This window comes from Pinus tabuliformis, chromosome 8 (assembly GCF_031772625.1).
Source record: "Pinus tabuliformis cultivar Carrire ecotype Pingquan chromosome 8, CPIR1, whole genome shotgun sequence".
NCBI lineage: Eukaryota > Viridiplantae > Streptophyta > Pinopsida > Pinales > Pinaceae > Pinus > Pinus tabuliformis.
This window is the reverse complement of record NC_142294.1, coordinates 761340676-761364675: the sequence shown is the minus strand read 5'-3', so window position 1 is coordinate 761364675 and position 24000 is coordinate 761340676. Positions and strand designations below refer to the sequence as shown.

Genomic DNA, 24000 nt, shown 5'->3' with positions numbered 1-24000 from the left:
CCTCCACCATCTTCACTTGCTTCCATCAACAATGTCTTCAAAGGGGTGATCTCAATGACTTTTCTTCAACCCAACTCTGATACCATGTTAACTTTATTAGGACTATATTGTTCTTTGCTTTAGATAATTGCATTTCAAACTTTTCAATATTTACATAATGCACCCACCCTATTATATCACAACATCATCAACAATTATGTAGAAAGAACAATAACATCAGTAATGCAGTGGAACAAAAAGGAACAACAAGAGAAAAACATGCACAAATAAAGACACCAGGATTTGGTCATAGACCAGGGCAAAACCCCACAAGGGAGAAAACCCAAAACTAATATCTTCTTCTTCTATTATATATTCATCAATTGTTTAGCTGAGATACAAAGTACATCCACATTAAGATATATCATCACATCAGGCTTCCTAGGGCCACCCCAAGTCAGTTCACAACTTTGATTATGAACTAACTTTTGATAATCAAATAAGTCCAAGAAAGCTTCTGCCATATTACTGTTGCATACGTTGTCATTTAACCACCGAGCCATGTAAGCCAGATAACTGAGCAAGACACAGTGGGCCATACGAACCGCTGTCACTGGGCCACCCTAGGCCATGCTAACCGCTGTCACTAGGCCACCCTGGGCCATGCTAACAGCTTCCACTAGGCCATGCTAACCACTGTCACTGGGCCACCCTAGCCCATGCTAACCACTGCCATTAGGCCACACTGGGCCATGTTAATCGTTGTCACTGGGCCACCCTAGGCCATGCTAATTGCTGTCACCAAGCCACCTTGGGCCATATTAATTGTTGTCGCTGGGCCATGCTAACCACTTTCATTGGGCCACCCTAGGCCATGCTGACCGTTGTCACTAGGCCACCCTGGGACATGCTAAAAGAGCCAAACCAAACACAGAGAATAACGTGACATGTCATATTGTAGAGGAACAATAATGAGAGAATGCCATTACAATTATATGCCAATCATATGTTGTTACAGGGATACACCATTACAGTCATACACCATGAGCGAGTCTCGTGCCATTATAGATATGCCAAGAGTGAAAGACGTGTAGCCAGAGAGCAAAAGTCCATCGTGAAATCATAGCCATACGAGGTCATGCCAATACATAACCATATCCATGCGAGAGACTTGTAGCCATGGTGCGAGAGAACTGTCGTATGTCTATGCAAAAGATAGTCGAGAGATAGTCCTGTAGTCTTAGACCATTACCCTTGCCGGAAAATACACAGAGGAGACATACCTCAAAAATCTCAGAACCATACGAGCCCGACGAGGTGCTTCCTTTTGTCAACTCAGTAGGGTATATATATATATATATATATATATATATATATATATAGTTGTTTCTATGAGGGTCACGACCCTTGGAGGAAGCCAACATGAATCCCTTTTAAGCCGATCTTGAACTTTGGCAGTAAACTTAAAATTTAAACCTTTAACTCTATTCGAAGTAGACACTACAATAACTCTCAAGGCCACTACTTATTCAATGAATGCATTGGAGGGAGAGTCAGAGCTACTCGCCCCTCCAATTTCCACCAAGGGAACATATATAGATACATATTTAGAAAACAATAGCTCACGCATGCAGTGCAAAAATGTAAATCAAAATATTGAAAGACTTACCCAACGAAGTATTTCCTAAAATTGATAACATCTCAACAATTCAATTTTTAACTTGTTTAATAATGTTTGCTTTTAAAAAGGATTCTGAATAGATTGACCCAGGAACTAGAGCTTACACACTTGATCTACTTGTAGGGTTATTTTAGTAACCTCGCATGTAGTTAACCACATGCCAATTGTACTTAGATTATTCCACAAATATATATATATAATGGAAATAGACAATTATTGTCGTCATCCTATTTAGTTTTTTGAAACAAATAACCCAAACAAGGGTTCTCGAGCTTCAAGAATCCTATATTCAAAATTTGACTGAAATTAAAAATCCTTGCACAAGCAGCATTATAAACAGTTAGCTTTAACTTGACATGAGGCGAGTATTGGCATTTAAGTCATATAAATTCGGGAGGTTCAATCCAACATACCCTAGTACACTATTAAATTGCCAAGATGAATATGGTGATTCTCACAAAGGCACTCCAATGGAGATAATAAATAAATTTTATTTTATTTGGATACAGTTCTTCTTAAGCTGTCGCGTAAGCTTAAGGTTCTAGCTATAAGTTCTCTAGCAATTCTGGATCTCCTTTTAATCACATTTCTTTCCCAGGTCAGCTTCATCCCACCCTCCAGGGTTCCTGCTGGCAAACCGTGGTGTAGTAGCTCCACTCTGAAGGTGGCAGTCTCTAGAGGGCCCTTGTTAAATGCAATGACTGCTGATGCCAAGGGAATGGCTGTGTACCCTGCAGTATGAAAAGCGTTGAATAAGATGAAAGATGAATGACTGCCCAAGATACCTGGCAGTTTGATCATGTGAAAAGAAATTGCAGTTTTTTGTTGTTACACGAGGCCCAATATATGCAAATAATTAAATGTGCTCAAGCAGCTTAAGTATGTTTTGAGTATTCCTCCTCCCATATATAATGGGGAATGGGGAGTCTAAAAGTATGGAATCTTCAACAACACATACCAAGAGTGTAATCTGCTGACCGTGAATCGTGATCACGCACTTGAACCATCAGATATTCCTTCTCCAGCCTCTTTAAAGGGAATATATTGAGTACAAGTGTTGGTAGTTCCTGGTGATGATATGCGATTTAGGACATAATGTTAATGAGCATTAACTTAGAATGCATAAAAGAACAATTGGAAGCTTCCAAATTATTTATATAGGCTGAAAAAGCAAAACCAATTGTGATATACAGAAATCCTGAAAATTAGTTTGAGCTCTCCATACAAAACTTTTCTCTTAATGCATGTAAAATAACTTTGTGCAAGACACCTACTTACCAAGCAAACAACATCTAACCTGTCAGGATAAAATACATCATATTTTGATAAGACACCTATGGAGCTTGTGATTTGTAACGAGTTTGCCAAAATTACATTTCCCATCTTTAAAAAAAGGTTTTGCAAACTATGCAGCTGTGTCAGAATCCTCTTTAAAATGATCCTCTCTGAAGCATGTGTCAGTAGTTTGGTGATATACGGGGCATGCCAACTAGTTCAAACTAAAGTTATTACAAAGGAAAAGAACTTTAAATGGAACAGGAAGTTCAAAGAAATGTTTCGACAGACACAGGCATTGTTTACTTCTAATCTCACTTTTTGCCTATCTAACTCTAATCACAACTATGTGACATGCATTAAGTCTAGTCTCGCCTTTCTCCTATCTAATTGTAATCACAACTCTGTGACATGCAATAATTCTAATCTCACATTTTTCCTATCTAACTGTAATCATAACTATGTGACATGCATTAAGTCTAGTCTCGCCTTTTTCCTATCTAACTGTAATCACAACTCTGTGACATGCAATAATTCTAATCTCACCTTTTTCCTATCTAACTGTAATCACAACTATGTGACATGCATTAATTCTAATCTCACCTTTTTCCTGTAATCACTATGTGACATGCATTACTGATTAAACATATTCATTCATTCATTCATTGAAATTGGAAATTTCGGCTAACAATTAGAAATGAATACTATCAAAGGCAACATCTCATGCACTAAATCAAGAAATACATATTTTAAACAGTGTTTCAAATACAAAGCACCAACAAAGAATGAGCTATTCCCAATATTCGACAAATAAAATAATATTATAATAGGAAAGATGAGGACCTCCACATATATAGAAGGGAAAGTTTGTCCTCATCCTTGGAGTTGAGAATATCTGTCAGTAGATCACCCATGATGTAACATATATAGGAAAGCAAGGGTACTTAAAGACAAATTTGTGCAATCATTTTTCCAATGCCAGAAAAGAGGAAGTAAAGAATCAATATCCAATTAATCTACAACTATTTGAAATGTGAGAATGGAAATGGAAGACAATTTCCTAGTGTTTATCAGTTAACAAAGATAACAAAGAAGCACGATACCATTGGCTGTTATAAATAAAATAATATAAATATAAATCATAATGACAATTATAATAATGATTAATTAATTAGTGATTAGTATAGAAGAAGCATGTCTCCAAGGACATGACCGTTCATGAAAGGGCACCTGCTTACGTATATAAGTTGGCCTTCATATGTAACAATATCATCATATTTTCTGTACATTTCTATATTAATATAATTTTCCTGTCATGGATATTTATATATTTCAGATCTTTTAAGTATTCTACTGCATTTATGAACTTTGTTCATAACATTTGGTATCAGAGTTGTTCGATCCTCTGGTCGTTCAACCGTTGAACAAAACTAGTCTAATCCAGCCTTTGGCCATCACCTATTCATCAAGTTCATTGTCGAGCGATTGAGGTTTTTAGTCAAAAGAAGCTTTTGGAATTTCTCCATTATGCCCTCAGACCTTTGGCCATTAATTAAAAAAATGATAAATATAAATAAAAAACAAAAAAATAAAAAAAGAAAGAAAAGAGAAAATCCTCTGGCCATTAATTAAAAAAGGAAGAATATATATATATAGAAAGAATTACAAAAAAATAAAAAATAAATAAATAAAAATTATATACAAAGGAAATTTAAAAAAAAAGGAGGAGAAAAGATTTTAAAAAAATAAAGAAAGGGAAAGAAAAATGTACTTAAAAGAAAGAGAGTAAAAAAAAAGAATAAAAACCAAGTTAAAAGAAATAATAACCTATTAAAAAAAAAAAAAAAAAAGTCAAAATATTAATTATATATATTTATATAAGTCACTTGACATGGGGACACGCAGGGAACAAAAATTCGAGTGTCTGATAGGGGCACGTTAACCCCCCGGAACAAGACACGTTAGGACACGTTATATATTATTTTATTATAATATATATATATATATATATATATATATATATATATTTCTTACACAAATTCTCATTCATGATACAAATTCAAACATAGATCTAGATTCTACTTTGTAAATTTAAAATTTGTAAGTTTTACAAATTAAAATTATGCATACAAATACAATTTTGACAAATTCATCAATGACCCAATAGGAGAAAGACAAGAAACTGCAGTTTTCTCATTAAGTCGTCAAAATCAAAATGCCTATATGTGCTCCAATTCCTCTCGCAATAAGAGGATGAAGTCACCTAATAAAGTAGCCTCATGGCTAACTGCTGTAGAGGAGTGCTTGTTGCCCCATGAGTTGCCCACCAAGATTAGGGCTTCTTAGCCCCCTGTCTCTAATCACATCATAGCCCAGTGCTAGTGGAAAACTCTGCAAAGCTATCCGCCACTTCATCAAGGGATTCTCTATCCTAAAAAATATGCCTCAATGGATCCTTCCTCCCCTATGAAATTTCACCATCCATGTGAGGAGGGAATCTACGGGAAGGTCCACCATTCAACCACTCATGGTTGTAGTGTTTCGCGTTCAATGAGTGAGCCAAACAATGCAAAGGTGTGCAATTCTTGTCCCATTCGCTGACAATAATATCCTTATGGTGGTGAAGAAGGCCTTTGATGATGTCTCATACACTGGGTACCCTAGATATAATCATCAAAATTCTAATATTAGATATACAACAACCAAGATAGGGTTTCAATCATAGCGAAGGCATATACACCTAGGGTTTCATTCCTAGGATCTCATATTTACTATTACAAGGGTTTTGTCATAAACCCTAAATAGCTAGGGCTTCTTCATTTGTTCTAGATATCATCAACAAATCCTAAAAGGCTATGGTTTCATCATTAACATCAACATACCCTAAGCATCAAAAGACTAGGGTTTTTATAGTGAACCCTAAAGATTAGGGTTTTATCAAAGTGAGCAAAAGATAAAGATTACGACAAGGGTTGATTTAATCTAGATCACCCTAACAAATAAGAATCTTTATGATTCAAAACCCTAGACATGAGAGAGTTAGTAATATATGTGATGTTAAACATACCCTAGGTTGCTTCTTTTACAAACCTTATAGGGTTTCCTTATTGAAGGGCTTCTTTTGAATCACAATCCTTTCCTTTTAGAATGTACCTGCAAGCTTTCCTTCAAAGGAAAATACAAGAGAAAGGATAATATTCGAGCAACAATAATAAAGCTAAAGAAATCAAATAATGAAGGATATACTTCTCATTTTGAGAGAAGGTTGAAGCTTCCTCTTGAGGGGCTTTTATAAGATCAGTATTTCTTTTATGTACCTGCAACATTTTATTGACAAATACCATCAAAAGTATACAAGTACAAGACTATGATCTAGGGTTTTTGTGTACAAAACCTAGACATTATTAAATTCCAAAGGTTTTCCATATACCTTACAAACCCTAGAGATTATGGGATAGGGTTTCTAGGAGGGAACAAGCGAATGAGGTTTTCATATGTACTATCTAGGATTTACAATCCCAATCTTCATCACAATGAAAACATGCCAACTCTAGAATCATATAAGTAACTAAACCCTAAAACATTTCATTTAAGATTCTTAACAAACGAACATTCTATACATACCTCAAGATTACATACCATTGTCTTTCATGATTGAAAGATTGGTGTTCCATTGAGCCTTTTGCTTTTTCTTGCAAACTGAATAGATATTGTTAGATGACTAAAACATAAAGAGTATTATCAATACTTACTTGAGTTAGATGAGGACTTCAAGTTGGTCCCAAAAATGCTAGATGCTTTCTCTTGACTATAGTAAAGGCTTTTAAGAATGAGTTGCTACAGGTCTTCAAACAGACTTCTCCTTACACTGATATAGACTGCTTCCTTTTGAGACAGAGATAATATGCTTGCTCAATGGTAGAATATGTACAAATGTCCTCTTTCACTTTCTTCAATAGGGATATATACCTATTCCAGAGGGAATGTAGACCTTGAATCTTGATCCTTTTCAACATTCCATAAATAGCAAGATTGATGGACTTCAAAAGACTAATATTATGTCCCACTGAATTAGACTTCTCAAAATAGGTCTTATTATGCCAAGCATTGTGATCCTTCTAGGTCAGTTTTATGTCACCATTAAGGCTCGAACCTTATATATATGCACAATTTTTCACAAATATGACGACTTCTTTAGCTAGCATACAAGGCTTGAATATAAGCTTCTGAGATTTGGTCTTGGTCCCTTCTCTATAAATGTGCATAGGTCTCTTTAGATTGTAGTGATGACTGAGGTCCTTATGTTGACTGTAACTTCTAATAAGGTCTTCTAATGAGAATAAGAATGTCTCTATGTTTCTCGGTCTTGGTTTCTCCTCCAAGTAGACTCTTCGTTGGCTACAAGGACTATCTCTAGTCCTCCTTGGCTATCTCTTTACTGGCTACAAGACTATAAACTTTGGATTTCTAAGATGACACAAATCCTTTAAAAAATTCGGAAGGTGATTTCAAACCTTTTATGTCCATAACTTTGCTTTATCTTCACAAGGAATTCGGCCTTGAAGGAGCTTATAATCTAGACCTTTGGACTCCAAAAATGTGTTTCTCGAGTGCTCTGATTGTTTCGTCTACAAGTCCAGGTTTGTGGTCTAATATGCTCTGAAATGTGTTCTTTTCTAGTTTGGTTTCTTCTCTAGGTAGCTTGGACTTTAAGATCAAACTTGAAACTCTCTTTCCATCACACAATAGTGACTTCTTGCTGCCTTATACAATTGACCATAGCTCTGAAACCATGTTGAGAAATCCTTAGGGCAACATAGATAGGCCTTTACTAAATTGATTTCTCTTTCTTTGACACTTTCTTGTGATGTTTCTTATTAATGCTTCTTTACATTTATTGTTTCTTATCATCAAGACAAATGTCAAACAATTAAGATCACAAACACAACAAAGAACACGAGGTAGGCACTTAGCTAGGGAAAAACGGTAAACCCCTCTTCTAGGGGAAATCCCAGAAATTCTTCTTCTCTTCTTTAGAATCAAATCAAATGAGACAACTTAGACCTTTTGACCAAGACATAGACTTCCTCTAATCCACCAAGTCAGCCTCCCATGTAAACAAGTCAAACTTTTAGTCAAATTCTCACATGTCAACATCATCCTTCCAAAATCCGAGTAAAACAAAATCTCGGCCTTCTCTACAACATCTGAAATTTTGTCTTGCAATAAATTGAATCTGCAGTAACCCTAGCTCACATGTGTGGCAGAAAAATAGAGAAATTTGTCTTCCATTTCCTTGACAAGTGCCTTTTATTCCTTCACTTTAGCTCTTCCTTCTTTTCAAAGATCTTCGCATACCCTTTTAGCTCTTATAACTTTAGATAGAATCTCTTGAATGAATCCTCTCCCAATAGGTCGAATGCATGATTATTTATAGTGGTTCAAAGCTCCTTTATGAGGCCAACATGAAGTGTGGGCAGGCCGACTTGGTGGAGGAGGATAGTCTTACAATTTTGACTTATTTACAAAATTATTTCTTGATATACAAATCCCAAGAAAGGTCTATTACATAAAGACAAAGACTATGACTCATGACACAAACCCTAAGAGCACTCAATGGGTGCTATGACCTAGAAACAAAATAAACAAAGCATGAAACCTATGCTTATAAATAATCTTTCTTTTATAGTAAATTTTCTTTTTCTTTCTCTTGACAAATACATTACATTATGACTCAAATACAATTATGAAGACCAATATTGGTTACATTTCTCAATAGTTCAAACGACAAATATTTCAAGTGAAAATCCAACAATTAACCATGCAACTTCCATAGCTAAAGGAAATAAGATATTTCAAGTAAATCAAGAAAACGACACAAACAAGTTAAGGGGAAATCAGATCACAAGAACTCCTTATCGACATCCCAATCACAAGAGCAGACAACTCAATCAGTCTGCATATTTGTATCACTCAAAATAGAAACAACGAACTTATGGTTTAAAGATTACTAATGTCAGTGCAATTCAGTCTTATGATAAAAATTCACACGAAGTATCTAGTAACCACAAGATTCCGTAAAATATTAATTTAGGATGGTCTGATAATCTTATTTATCACTCAGAGGATCCCATCATCGGTATCAATGAAGATGACTACTCAAAGAATTCGTAAAAAGATGCAAACAAATTATAAAGACAAGAAACAAATGTTAATCTAGGTTGTCATTGATGTCAATATGGTACTATTGGGATGGAAAATATTCTTGTGATATCATAACCTCATGCATATTATGATGATGTCCTTGCTCATGATGACAAGTCCTTGTTTGATAAGGATGCCATTAATGAAGATGTCAAGATATTAATGATGCCATTATGATGTGAAGAAGTCTTGTCCTAGATGCCTGTTGTTCATAATGTCCTAGATGTCCTTGAACTAACCATGAAGACACTATAACCTCTTGTATCCTTACTCTTGATGAAGAAGTCCTTCTTATTGATGCTCATAGTGACTCTTGATGAAGAAGCTCTCCTTGTGATGATCTAGTGCTTGCTCTAACAAATTGATGAATGCTGCATATGGTTAATGACATTAACTTATCACTGCACAAGTATATGATGACATTGCTGGATAGTTGGATACAGGATGATACACTCATGATATCACTCATAATAATATTGTTGAGCCAAACAATGATGAAGCCATGCTATCCCAAACAATAGAAAAGCCTTGCTGTCCTAATCACCTTCTGCACATAAAAAATTCAACGGAAGTGACAAAGAAAAATAATTGTTGCTACCTTAGAGGCAAAATTCCTTAATGACACCTACACCATATTGAAGAGCATAATTTTGCCTTTCCAACGAGCTATTACTCAGCCCGAAACTCCAAGCGGTTTGAAAGTTATTGATTTTACAAGTTAATGATGTAATTATGGTCAGTAAGCCGACTTGAGCTTCTCTCCCATGTTGGCCTGCCCTTAAGAGACATGTCTATTTGGTTTGTGAGCGAATTGGTGTATAAATATGACGTTAAACACTTCATTCTTATCAATTTTTTGGTGATCATTTCAGAGAAAAGATACAGAACAGCAAGGAGGCTGAGAGGACTTAGTAGTCTACTGTTTGGGCAAATTTAAGGAGGCTGAGGAGGAATATTGCTGTGATAAGCTAGCTGTGTAAAGGAACAGTGGACAGAAAATTACTTCGAACCTGTTCTCATTTACCTTACAGCTCGGATTTGTTGTTTAGGACTGTGGACAGCTTGGATCATGGTCTCCAGACTCCTGTAGAAGCTCGGAAGGCTGAACAGTGTCCTATTGCAGCTCTTACACCACAGAATTTCAGTCTTTTGGAGCTCAGATTTTTGGCACCAAGTTACAGACTTGTCATCCGTATAGCAGACTTGGAGAGGATCTTGAAGGGCCTTGAAGTAAAGTTCTGGAGCAGCATAAAAGGCATTCAGAAGCATTTTGCAACAAACTTTGGAGAGCAGTTGGTGGACAGTCACATTGCTTTGAACAGTCATCACTCACCTTGAATTTGTTGATTCAGATTTGTTGGATTGGTAAGCTTATAACACATTATTTGGACCTGGTTGGAGGATAGAGGCATAGAAGCTAATGGACATCACTTATAGACCTCTGAAGTAAAGACCTCAGTCTATAAAACACTATTGGAGTCAATCCTGGAAAACATCTTGAAGTACTATTGAAGCGTGTCTTGTGAAGACATCTTTGGAGCCTATCTCTTGGCTCCTCTTGAGCAGCATTCTTGAAGTCTCCTTGTAGCACCATTAAATACATTTTGGAGCAATATTGTAGACACCTTTGAGCAGCTTGAAGATCCTTGAAGCAGAAGTAACTTGAAGAAAGTTGTTAAAGTTATCTTGGAGCTGTTTGGAAGACCTGGTGCAGAACTTGAGCAATTTATTGAAGACACCTTTGAGGCATTATTGAAGACATCTGAAGACACTTGTAGAAGCTGATCTTGAGACACCCTTGGAGACCATGATGCATTGAATCCATCATGAGGTGACTTTGGAGATCTTTGCTTGGGTAATATGAAGAACAGTGGTGACACCTTCTGAGAAGACAAGGTTGTTATTAATGAAGTGATTTGGGGGAAGCATTGTTGAAGATAGACAGGGCTTGTTGAAGAAGACTTGGGGAGCCATGAAGTACAACCAAACATACCTTGACAAAGTGAAGCTATAGGGTTGGAGCCAGTGTTGCGGGGGAGCGCCCCCCCCCCCCCGCTCCCGCTCCCGATCCGCGCTCCGGGCGGGAGCGACTCGGGAGCGGGTCGGGAGCGCGCTCCCTAAAAAAAATTTCGCTCCCTGCCTTTTCGGGAGCGTTTTCGGGAGTGTTTTGCCTTTTTTACATTTTTTTTTTGTAGTAATGTTCGAAATGCAATTTTTTTTGAAAGAAACAAATAGTTTTTGAGTGGGGCAACTTAATGATCAAGTCTAGGCCCTAGTATTGATATGCTATTCATGGTAATGTTAAATTCTTAAAGTAAAAGTGACATTTTCTTTAATTTTCATTTTCATCCTTTTACTTAAATTTTTAACATTACCATGAAATGACTCAGGATGTTTGAGAGTGGTTTCGTCCTCATTGGATTTCATATGGAGAAAGTAGAATTTTAGATTTCATTCAAAATCCAGCAGACTTATCAGTTTTTCAGGATTTCAGGATTGGGGGATTGCAATGTTTCCATTGAATTTTGTCATGTATTAGGGTATGGAACTCATATTTAATCAAGAGTACCAATCCCTCTATGTACCTTGATGTTAGTGACATTGGTTGTCGAACTCCTCTATCATGACCCTTCTAAAAATGTACGCATCACTCAAACAAAATCTTGACTTGACATGCTATGCTTTTTCTATCTTATGTTAATGCTTAGAGGGTGATGTTAATGACAAAGATCCCTATACAGATACAAAGGTAATGACAAAGATACCTCTGGATATTAATGCTTGGAGGGTGATATTAATGACAAAGATCCTGATTTTGCAACAAGACTAAAAAATTAGACATTTCTTGTGGTGGCAAGAGGCCCAAGCATAAGAAATAGATAATAGATTTACTTCTCTTTTCTAGTTTCTAGTAGCTTTTATAACTATTGACTCTTTCATATTTATTATGATATTTTTTTAAACAATATATGACAATTTAAGTTTGAAGTTGGCAATTATAACTCATTAGTAATGAATTATGAATATGATGCTTCATGAAAGTTGAAAGTTAATTCATTTCATTTCATTTTATAACATTTCATTTCATGTTAGATATTATTTGTTGTAATGGTTACACTTAGCTTACAAGTACAACTTTGGTGATCAATGATGATAAATGTTATATATTGAATTTTGAAAGCTTGAAACTTTAAGATTGATGAATCATGAGACTCAATATGTTGTATGTTACTATGTTACTAACTTGCGGACGTGGTTGATGAAGATTATAACTTCTAGATGATTGTTGTTATATGGTTCAATCTATGCTTTTTTATGTTTTTTATATCTAATTCATCATTCTACATGTTTTTGTTGACATATATGTATCAAAAATTAAAAAATATAAAAAATATATATATTTTTAAAAAATCGCTCTGGGATTCGCTCCCAAACCGGGAGCTTCTGAAAATGGTCGCTCCCACTCCCGCTTCCGCTCCCGCTCCCCGCTTCCGCTCCCGCTCCCAAGTAACATTGGTTGAAGCCCTTGGGGTTGGTACCTCAAAATTGACAAGGTTGGTGCCTTGGAAAGTCCAAGTTGGTGCTTGGCAAATATAAGATTGGTGTCCTTGGAGTTGGTGCTCCTAAACTCAAGGTTGGTGCCTTGGAAAGTCCAAGTTGGTGCTTGGCAAATAGATAGGGTTGGAGCCCTAGAGGATCAAAGTCCTCAAGAAACCAGGTCGGAGCCTATACGCGATATAGGTTTGGAGCCCTTGAGGTTGGTGCCTCAGAATTGACAAGGTTGGAGCATTGGAAGTCCAAGTTGGTGCTTGGCAATAGGTTGGAGATTGGAAGATTGAAGATCGGTGTCTTCATCTAGGGTTGGAGCCCTATATAAATTGTACTTGATTCATTATAAAGATTATATTAATAAAAGCATTTATTCTTATTTTTCATTTTGTGTTCTAAATATAAGTGATCTAACTGGTAAAAATAACAATTGAAAAGAAATATTGATTCACCCCCCCTCTCAGTATTTCCAACAACAAATGTCACACCTTGTCAACAATAAGCTTTGAGAACAAAGCTTTTTGAAGAAGGCAATGTTATGAATAAAATATATATAAATAATAATGATAATTATAATAATGATTAATTAACTAGTGATTAGTATAAAAGAGGCATGTCTCCAAGGACATGACTATTCATGAAAAGGCACCTACCGAGGTATATAAGTTGACCCTTATTTGTAACAATTTGAAATACATAAATATCCATGATAGGACAAATATATTTATATAGAAATTCACAGAAGATGTGATGATATTGTTACAAATGAGGGCCAATTTATATACCTAGACAGGTACCCTTTCATGAATGGTCATGTCCTTGGAGATATGCCTCTTCTATACTAATCACTAATTAATTAATCATTATTATCATTATCATTATTATTTATATTTATATTATTGTATATATACTTTATTCATAACATTAGCATAGTTATCAAAACCAACGGAGTTGGACCATTTTGACTGAAAATTGGCCTTGACTGGCTCTCTGAATTAGTCACTTTGGAGTCAAACTAGTCCAACTAGCGGGATGAAACCCCTAAAAACACACACAAAAGGGAAAAAGTATCTAGACCCTTCCTAAACCCAAACTCTTTTTCAATACTGTTGAAGCAGGAAAAAGGATCTAGACCCTTCCTAAACCCAAACTCTTTTTCAATATTGTTGAAGCCATTCACAAAGAGAAAGTGAACATGGGATTCCTAGACTTGGGAAATTTATTCTAATGAACAAGATTTTAGATGGGCTATACACTCATTTGATAACAATTTTCTTTTGCAATCCCACTATGTCCAGGCACTAGTTGTACTTCTAAGTCCCGTTGATCTACTATTTGGTCATTCGTTGGACATAGAAAATTTATCTTCTCTCGTCTTCCATGTAATATAGATGAGAAAACTTTTCATATTTGGTGTCTAATGGTTTTGAAAATGTAATGAATATATAATTTGAAGATCTTATTAATTTTTTAGTCAACCAGTGTCTATGCTAGCTTTTCCATATTTTTGGGGCAAACCAAATCCATCCCACCTCTTATTTTAATAACTTTGGCCATTATAGTAGTTTTAGATAAACTAACCAAAGAATTCCATTTCATACAAAGTACCATACTTATTGGAATGTCCACAAAGAAATTATGAGATTACATGGACTCCCCAAGAGAAAGTTTAAATACAAAGGTAGAGAACAATTGTAGAGTTCAGTTTTCAATTTTGGTAAAATTTGTTCTAAGAAATGCCCATTAAGTTGAATTATAGAGCGTAAGGTAACTTCTACAATCTTACAAGAAAATTAGGAGATAAAATAGGTTACTTGAATATATGTAGAATAAAAGTTGTCAATATGGATTATTAACAAACGTTCCAAATGAGAAAGTTATCTTTGCATGTTGGAGTTTGTGTTCAATAATGGCTTCCATACATCAATGGTCATTGGTTTATATGATTTTTTGTGTGGAAAGAGATGCAACAATTCATTAATTTTGAATAACTTTGAAATATGGAATTAACTTTGGACCTCGAATATTATAAAAGATGGAAAAGTGCCCATGATAAACAAAAATTGAAAGAAGCCAAAGGCCACCAAAAAAGTATGTAGACACCAAGAGAGTAGAGAAAGCTTCTTGAGTTGAGCTTCATGTGTTCTTTGGGGTAACATCAAATAAAAGCTTACTAAATAGGGATCTCAATAAAGTTAGCGATAAAACCATTGTGGCTTGTACAACTAGCTTAGCATTATAGTATGTTGTGTTTCTCATATATCTTTGATTGATTTATAATTGTAAATAAAGTATCAAATTGATCCATTAGTATATTGGACAATGGAATTGGGTAATCATAGAATCAAAGTCTATATAAGGAGTTGGGAGGATGGTTAACAGTGTAAGATCAAATATTTAGAAAGGCCACAATTGTTTATAATCAATTCTCTATAGAACAATGCAACGACATTCCAAATTCCTATCTATCTAAGATGGATATGAATGTCCAAGGACCTATTCAGAAGGATCAAAAGTGGTCTTCAAACCAAAATATTTTGGCCTACATGAAAAATTCCATAGAAAGCTCCATGTTAACCCCTCATGTGGCCTAAGGTATTTGACCTAGTTGAAGGCCCTAACTAGGCAAATTGCGCAGTTGATTTTTCAAGCATCCTCTAAACTGATAATTACTTCATATGACTTCTCTTAGGTTAATCCTTTTCTTGCATTCATATTCATCATAAAGCAATTACACAAAGGATCTCAACAATAACACAAAATGCTAGTAGGATCATAAAGAGACAGTCAAACAAGAACACAAAACAATTCCCCTGGGAAAGCACAACAACCTATAGAGAAATTCTTCAGTCCAACAAAAGAGACCTAGATCTTCTAGTCATTCACAAGGCCAAATTGACCAGCAAAGAGACTTGGTCAAACCTAGTCCTACTCCTTCCTAGTCAAGTCAAACATCTGCCCAAGAGACTTGGTTTGGTCGCTCTGCTAGGGTCGAATTTTGGCCTTCTTCTGCATCCAAGAAACTCGGACTCGCTGCTTTGACATACCTCAGAAATTTGGTCCTGCACTTTCCTCAAAGATTTAGTCTTGTTCTTTCCTTAGAGATTTGTTCATGTGCTTTGCTCAGAGATTCAATCCTATGCTTTCCTCAGAGATTTGGTCCCACACCATGCCATAAATTCGTCCTCAAATTCATCCTTGTATAAGCCTCAGATTCCATCCTCTTCTTGTCTCAAGATTCAACCTCAGACTCGTCCTAGAGATGATCCAAACTTTGCCTCAGAAGTGATCCAAATTGTGTGTCAAAAAGATGGAGGACGAGTGTCTTTATATAGTCTTCTAGCTGGCCAAATGGGTGCCTCTTTGACTTGGTGGACTTGGCTTGCTTGGAGCCAAAAATTAATTTTTCAAAATTTAAATTTTCTCTTTTCAATGGAAATGAAGAACATGTCTTAAAGTTTCTCTTTAGACATTAGCACAAAGAACATGCTTTATATTTATTATTATAAATACATCAAGTACTAAAATAATAATTATGAAGACCGATCATAGCTACAAAAATTCAACAACACATGGAGCATTATGGATCCGATCCATATATTGTTATCATATGCATTGATATTAGTGATCATCAGTTGCCATTTTTCTTTACAAGGGGCATTTGGATGAAATATTATTGATGGGGTTTAATGAGGTATTGAGGGGTGATTTAGCGTGTGCTCACTCTTTCCTCAACACTTCCCTTGTGAATCTATCAACCACTTTCCTTGTCACGCTAGAAATAAATCATCTACATATAGCAACAAAATCAAGGGCTCACCTTCAACAACTTTGAAGTTCAAATTCGAATCAACATCGCTCTTTTTTAGACCAAGGCTCAACAAATAGCTATCAATGTGAGAGTACCATGCACAAGGAGCCAACTTAAGCTCATACAAGTCTTTATTCAATTTGCAAACATGTGTATCTCTATCATGAATCTCAAAGCCTTGAGGCCACTCAATATAAAATTCTTCTTCAATGACTCCATTAAGAAAGGCAGTCTTGACATCCATTTGATGCAATTTCCAACCTGCAATAGAAGCGAGAGAAATAATGGATCTAATAGAAGAGTACCTGGCAACCAAAGAAAAAGTGTCTTTATAATCTTCTCCCTATTTCTGGGAGAATCCACGAGCCACAAATCTTGTCGTGTACTTCGCAATGCTTCCATCAGCTGCATGCTTGATTTTGTAGATTCATTTGGCATTTTTCCCAAGAGCACATCTTTTGCAAACTCCATAATGTTCAATCTTGATTGCAGGGACACCTTTAACAAAATGCTTCATTCTATACAAAGCTTTATGATGCACATGAGCGTACCTTCAATGCCATAGTTCACAATGATCAAATGTGTTGTGTATCAAGGATTGAATTGAGTGACCAAGGAGACAATATAGGCCTCCTATTTGTACACCAATGACCTTGGAAGATTCAAAGGAGGAGTCTTTCTTCCATACTAGAACTTGTCCATCAATGAATGCAATTCTATACCCTTTGTCTTCAAGAGATGAAATAGACAACAAATTCTTCTTCAAACTAGGAACATATAAAATATTGTTAATAGAGACATTACCTCCTGATTCCAATTGGAAGGATGAAGAACCAATGCCTTTGACTTCGTACTTTCCATTGTCTCCAAGCTCAACCCTTTGAGCTATCTTCTTTTCAACCAATTCAGAGAGATTCTCACAACTTCTAGTCATGTGCCTAGAGGCACCACTGTCCACCAACCAAATTTCATCATGACCTGCAATGGAACCTATAAAAGAAAAATAAAATGAATATTCATCATCAAAATCTTTCTTCCTAGGCCTCCTCTTATGAGATGGTTCATTAAGGTCAGTTACAAAAGCATGGTGCTTCCCTTTCCTTTTTTGATCATCATTCCTTTGAGGACACCTATTTTGATAGTGACCATATGCTTGGCAACGATAGCACTGAACATTTGTCATGTCTCTTCTATCTTGAGAGGGAGGAGGAGGTATTCGTTGTTGGGCAGGTCCTCTTCTTGGAGCAGATCTTAGAGAAGATGTTGAATTAGGTCTTCTACCTGTACTTCTTTGAAATCTTCCAAAATTTCTTCTTCCCTTGCTATTCTTTGAGTGAGTTGCAAAAGCTTGAGAATCTTCATTTGGATTTGGAACCTTGCCTTTGGACATGAGCTTATATTCTTCTTGATTGCAAGCAACCCATAGCTTATCAAAGATAGGTGCATTTTCTCTGCCACTAATGCTTGGTGCAAAAGTATCCCAAGAGTCAAGCAGACCCACCCATTGCCACAAGTACCAATTCTTTGTCGAATACTTATTCATCAATAGCTTTGAGTTGATACCTTATTTGAGATATTCTTACAAAATATGATTCCATAACATCATTCCTTGTCATCTTGACTGCACGAAACCAACTCCTTAGAGTTATAGATTGATTGATGTTGTTGATGGTATATAATCCAATAAGGGCAGCATACATCTCCTTGGAAGATTTGAGATCAACAATATAAGGAATAAAGTGATCTCTAGCAAATTTCACAATGATGCTCATGGCAAAGATATCATCCTCATGAAACTTGACCTTCCCCGCTTGTTCCGTTGGTTCAATAAATTTTCCCAAAACAATACCCAAGACCTTATGCCTTACAGGCACTAGGTCAATTCTAATCTTCCATGCCTTGTAATTTGTAGCTCCTTCAAGCTTGTTTTCTATCTTCATGAAGGAATTCATGATGAAGATGACCAATCAAAAACAAAGATATAGAATCCCAATGCTGTTCAAAGTGATCTCAATGCTCTTTCCCTTCACCAAAGCTTTGATCCCAAGTTGATTTTCTAGTGCAATCAACACTAGTACAAATTTTCAAACTGATAACTACTTCCTATGATACAATTATACTTGTTTAGTGCATTCCAATCATTAAGTAGTTATACATGAAAAATTTCAACCATTAACTTTTTCAATAGAGCAATAGAGATCACAGTAAACAATCAGATAAGAGACACCAAATTCTTGGTCAACGACCAGGGAAAAACCCACAAAGGGAAAACCCAAAAATCTTTCCTTATGAGAGAGAGTTCAATTCATCAAAATGTTCATCATAATGTTCCAATCAAAATTCCAATTTTTGACCTCAATAAATGCCAAGTCAAACTAGTCAAAGGAGAGAGAAATAGTCAACGTTGGTCCAATTCAAACTTCAAAGTCTAGAACAAAGGGGCTGAATTCCATCCTGTGATCCGGATTGGATCATTATATTGTTTGTCATCCATCTCGATGCATTCGGAGTGGAAAAAGTGGAGGAATCAGCTCACGGGACCTTTTTTACTAGCAAGACCGAGTTTGGCAAAACAGGGTCTAAATGTGAAAATTTCTGAATAGAAATCGAACTACAGTGACTAATATTATTTCTTCTACTTATTAATTCAGAAATAAGTTAATCATAGTGTTTCTACAACAAATATCGAAATAAATTCTACCGCAACCTTCACAATTAAAAAATTGCACAAAGTAAATGCAAAGAAAAATACTAGCACAGTATAATCACAATGACAATTATTTTTGGACAATTATCCCCAAAAAAACCCAATGCGGGAAAATAGTTGAAGCAGATGAGGGTTTCTTTATTGATCTTCAACAAAAATCTCATGTACAAGATACAACCAGTAGAATAAAAGAGGAATTTCTATGAGAAATTTTACAGACAATATTCTCACGCTTCTTAACGAGATTCTGACTCTGGAGAGGACCTATTGCCCTCTCTGCGTCTCACTGCATCAGCTTCTGCGTAGGGACTGTGCAGTCCCACCGTCACTGCCTATGCGCTGTCCCTCCTCTGCTCTGTCTCTTCTTTCTGCTCCTACACTCCCAACTGATGTTGATGCCCTCTCTCCTTCTCACCTACAACTCTCCCTCTAATTCAATTTCCTCTTGTCGAACTTCAACCAATGAGAAAATCGATCTTACCTGGAAAATTGAGTATCTGCTTGGTGTATCTTCCAAATGCCTGCCCATTGAAGTCCTTATAATCCTCCAGTTGAGTAATCAATGACCCAGATTAGATTCTAATCAATGGCTCAGATTATATTGACTTGATCTTCGTCTTCTAGAAGTTTCACCCTCAGTTTGATTAATACCCTTTAATTATTTTAATTTCCTAAGTTTAGACTTAGGCACTCATTAAAAATAATTAATTATTTTAATAAAATTGTCTCTAGGTAGAATTTCCCAAAACTATTTATGGTATTGTGGATACATGTGTCCTAGCCTCCCTGCAAATTTTAAGGCTAAGAGCACATTCGATGCTACCAGAAATCAACACTGAAACCTTTTGGGAGCATTTTGAGGCATCAAATGACGTTTTTTGGGGGTAAAACTTTAACGCTTTAGCACGCACCATTTCATTCTATTCTACCCACAGAGATCTTTCCAATAGCACAAGAAGAGCGTCAATCAAATTCTGTATGAAAAATTTATGCCACTCAGAAGTTGACCTTCTCACACCTATAGTTCGAGAGGATGTTGCGTCAACTCCCATTATTCATGGAAAAGGGGCTAGCCACATGATTATGATGTAAAAGACTCTAGAAGAGTCTATATTATAACTCTAGTTAAGAGTTGATGTAGTCAAAATTAACCACTAGTAGGCTATCAGGCTATGTTATAACCGAGCCATTAGGAGGAAGAGACATTCCATTCTTTCGAAAGCATTTTCTCCCATAGCTGAGCAAAGATAGCCAGGAGAGATAGGAGGTAGAGAATACAGAGAGGATCTATGTACTGTAGCAGTCCACAGGCCACAGTGTTGATTTGTGGTAGCATCGGATGTGCTCTAGCCATGAAAATTGGTGGAGAGGCTAAGGCACATGAGATCTCCAAGACCCAAAAATGGTTTGGGAAAATTCCACCCGGTTAGAGAAATATTAAAAATATTAATTAATATTTTTAATGGAGTTCCTAAGTCTAAACTTAGGAAAATTAAAATATTAATGGGTATTAATATAAAACTAGGTGAGAAGGTTTTAAATGACATGGATCAAGCTAAATCTAATCTTAGTTGTTGATTAGAGACTTAATCTCGGCCATTGAAGACTCAAAAGGAAGAGTATAAGAGGGGGCTTGAGGGTCTATTGGAGATACACCAGAGTGATCAGTCATTCGATTTACTAGAGCGGGGTTTGCTAAGTAAAGTCAAACCAGTGATCAACAACGAGGGGCAGTGAGTATTGCACAGAGAGGTAGAGATAGTGCCGAGAGACTAGTGCAGAAGCAAAGAGGCAGACGCTGAAGCCAGATCAGGCCACACAAAGCCCAGCAGAGACAACACAGAGGCCAGAGAGCTTGCATCATCCACGCAAAGGGCAACAGGAGTGACGCAAAGGGTCCCAAAGGCTGCGCAGTGCCTCAGAGGGCTAACACAGGGGGTGCTGAGGCTGACGCAAAGGCCAGAAGGGCCATCACAGTGCTTCAGAGTTGCTGGAGAGGGTTTCATGGGACAGATTTTCTGAATACCTGTTTCTGAATAGAGAGGCATTACTGCCGCTTGTTTTTCTCTGTCGAGCGAGCCAGTTTGGCACCCAATTGTACTCCAGGATATACTGCATAATAATAAACCCTCAGAATTGTTGCACCTGTTTTCCCGCAATGGGTTTTCCGGGGATGAGTTGTCCAAAAATAACGGTGTCACTTGCGTGTTTGTTTTCTTTCAGTTGTTGATCTGTAGATGTTGAGACTGTGTTGTGTTTATTTCGTTATTTATATGTTTTAAATAACTTGTTCGAATTTAAACAAGTAGAAGAAATAAACCAGAAGAATACAAATTAAATTCCTAACGGATAGACTTAGAAATTTTTTGGGAGCATTTCGAGGCATCAAACGACGTTTTTTGGGGGTAAAACTTTAACACATAAGTGCACCATGTCATTCTATTCTACACACAAAGATCTTTCCAACAGCGCAAGAAGAGCGTCAATTAGAATCCGTATGCAAAAGTTATGCCACTCAGAAATTGACCTTCTCACACCTATAGTTCGAGAGGATGTCGCATCAACCCCCATTATTCATGGAAAAGGGGCTAGCCACGTGATTATGATGTAAAAGACTGTAGAAGAGTCTATATTATAACTCTAGCTAAGATTTTATATAGTCAAAAAAATTTATTTGGGGTAGCATCGAATGTGCTCTAGCCACAAAAATTGGTGGAGAGGTTGGGGCACATGAGATCTCCAATACCCAAAAAGGGTTTGGGCAAATTCTAAACAGATCAAGAGATATTAAAAATTAAAATAATCAATATTTTTAATGGAGTCCCTAAGTTTAAACTTAGGGAAAATAAAATATTAATGAGTATTAATATGAATTTGTGTTAGAGTGGTCCAAAAAGACATGAATCAAGCCAGATCTAATCTTAGCCATTGATTAGGGATTTAATCTCGGCCATTGAATCGTCAACAGGAAAAGTATAAGAGGAGGCTTGAGGGTCACTTGGAGATCACACCAGATGATCAGTCATTCTATTCTCTAGTGCGGGGTTTGCTAAGAGGGATAGAATCAGTGATCAGGAGAGCAGCTGAGGGGCATTGAGTACCGAGAAACAGAGAAGGCAGAGATTGCGCTGGGAGAGCAACGCAGCAACCAAGGAGAGTGACGCAGAGACAGCAAGGGCTCATGCAGGGCCATGCAGAGGCAGCCAAGTGCTGCACAAAGCACCAGAGAGGCCAGCGTGTCTGGCACAGAGGCCCAAAATGCTGACGCAGGGCCTCCTGGGGCTGACGTAGGGCCAGCATGAGACAGAGAGGGGCTGACGCAATCCAGATTGGGCAGACGCTGGGATTGCAGAGCAGTTTTGTGCTGAAGAGTTGCCGGAAGGATTTTCCAGGGTTTCGGCCAGGAGATTTCTCTCAAACTGTGAGGTATAGCTGCTAAGGAAATTCTTTGTTGGGTAAGCCAGTTTCGGCACCCAGATTGTACTCTGATATTGCGTAATAAGAAAACCCTCAGATAGCTACACCGGTTTTCCTGCATTAGGTTTTTCCGGGGACATTGGTCCAAAAAATATGGTGACATGTGGTTTGTTTGCTCTTGTTTCTTTTAGTTGTTGATTTGTAATATGTTGAGCATGCACTAGCATTTATTTTCAGTATTTACTTTGTAAATAACTTGTTAAAGGAAAAAATAACAAGTAGGTAGGAATAAATCAGAAAAAGTGCATGAAGGGTTTCTAACTAAGTAAACTTAGAAACTTCAACATGGTATCAGAGCGTGATTGCAGACCACAGGAGGACTAAAAGACATCAGCCGAGCAGAGCAATAGCAGTGGAAAACCACTGTCCCGAGGTGACAGAAGTTGTTTCTAGTAGCGCAGAAGCCAAGGAAGTGTGACGCAGAGCCAGCCAGAGCCACGCAGAAGAAGCCGGGAACTACGCAGAGCCTCAAAGAGGCCAGCGTTGCTGACACAAAGGGCCAGAGGGCTAACGCAGACCCATCCGAGGTGATGCAAAGCTAGCGTGAGCCAGAGAGGGGCTAACGCAGTTCACAGAGAGGCAGTGGCTGGGCTCTAGAAGGCTGTAGGAATATTGCAAAGTGGAGCTAGTGAGGTACTGTAGTCAAAACAATACCTGATAGAGCAGGGCCAGAGGAGTTGTTACCGAGGGTTTCTAGCCAAGGAACTCGGATCAACAGTGCAGTTGCACAAGACGATTAGAGTAGGGGGCATCTCGACAAGCGGCAGAAGGATTTCCAGGAGGGAAATCAGGACTCAGAGGGAGTCCAAAAGAGAACTTCCAGACGGGTAGTAGAGACTCAGAGGAGTCGAACAGAGAGCTTCCAGGAGGGAAGTAGAGGAGCATCATGGCACTACACGGGGTAAGAGACCAGGATAGACTTGATGGAGCATCAAACTTCGCAGTCTGGAAGGCCAAAATCTTATCAGTACTTTACAGGAATCATGTCAAGAACTTCGCCTTGAAGGTTATAGCTATCCCAATCAACCCCAATGATAATGACAGGTACGAAAAGGCGATTGCGAGGGCTAAGTGCATTATCCTTGACGGGGTCAAGGATCATGTAGTACCACATATAGCCGAGAAGGAAATGGAAGTTGAGATGTGGGAGGCTCTCAAGAACCTATACCAGCATACTTCTGTGCAAAGAAGAATGCTGCTCGAGAACCAGATGAGGTCGTATCAGATGAAGAAGGGTCAATCGATTGACACCTTCCTCAGAGGACTGAATGAGATCCGAGACTAGTTGACTGCTATAGAGCGACACCAGATCAGGAG

The 24000-nt window shown here is 37.2% G+C and overlaps 1 protein-coding gene across 7 annotated transcripts in view; it reads right to left on the bottom strand.

Moving 5' to 3' along the window:
* Positions 1 to 1843: 1843 nt before the first annotated feature.
* Positions 1844 to 24000, bottom strand: part of LOC149237824 (uncharacterized) — a 479771-nt gene continuing 457614 nt past the window's right edge. For 6 of the 7 annotated variants that reach the window (XM_089372813.1, XM_089372812.1, XM_089372810.1 and 3 more), the window contains 2 exons: positions 2619 to 2727; positions 1844 to 2391 (listed from right to left, as the gene is read on the bottom strand). In XM_089372813.1, the coding sequence (XP_089228939.1) occupies positions 2156 to 2391; positions 2619 to 2727 (345 nt within the window). In that variant the 3' untranslated portion in view covers positions 1844 to 2155. Of the gene's footprint in view, positions 2392 to 2618; positions 3831 to 24000 lie in introns of those variants that run through there. The other variant, XM_089372815.1, reaches the window with a different exon arrangement.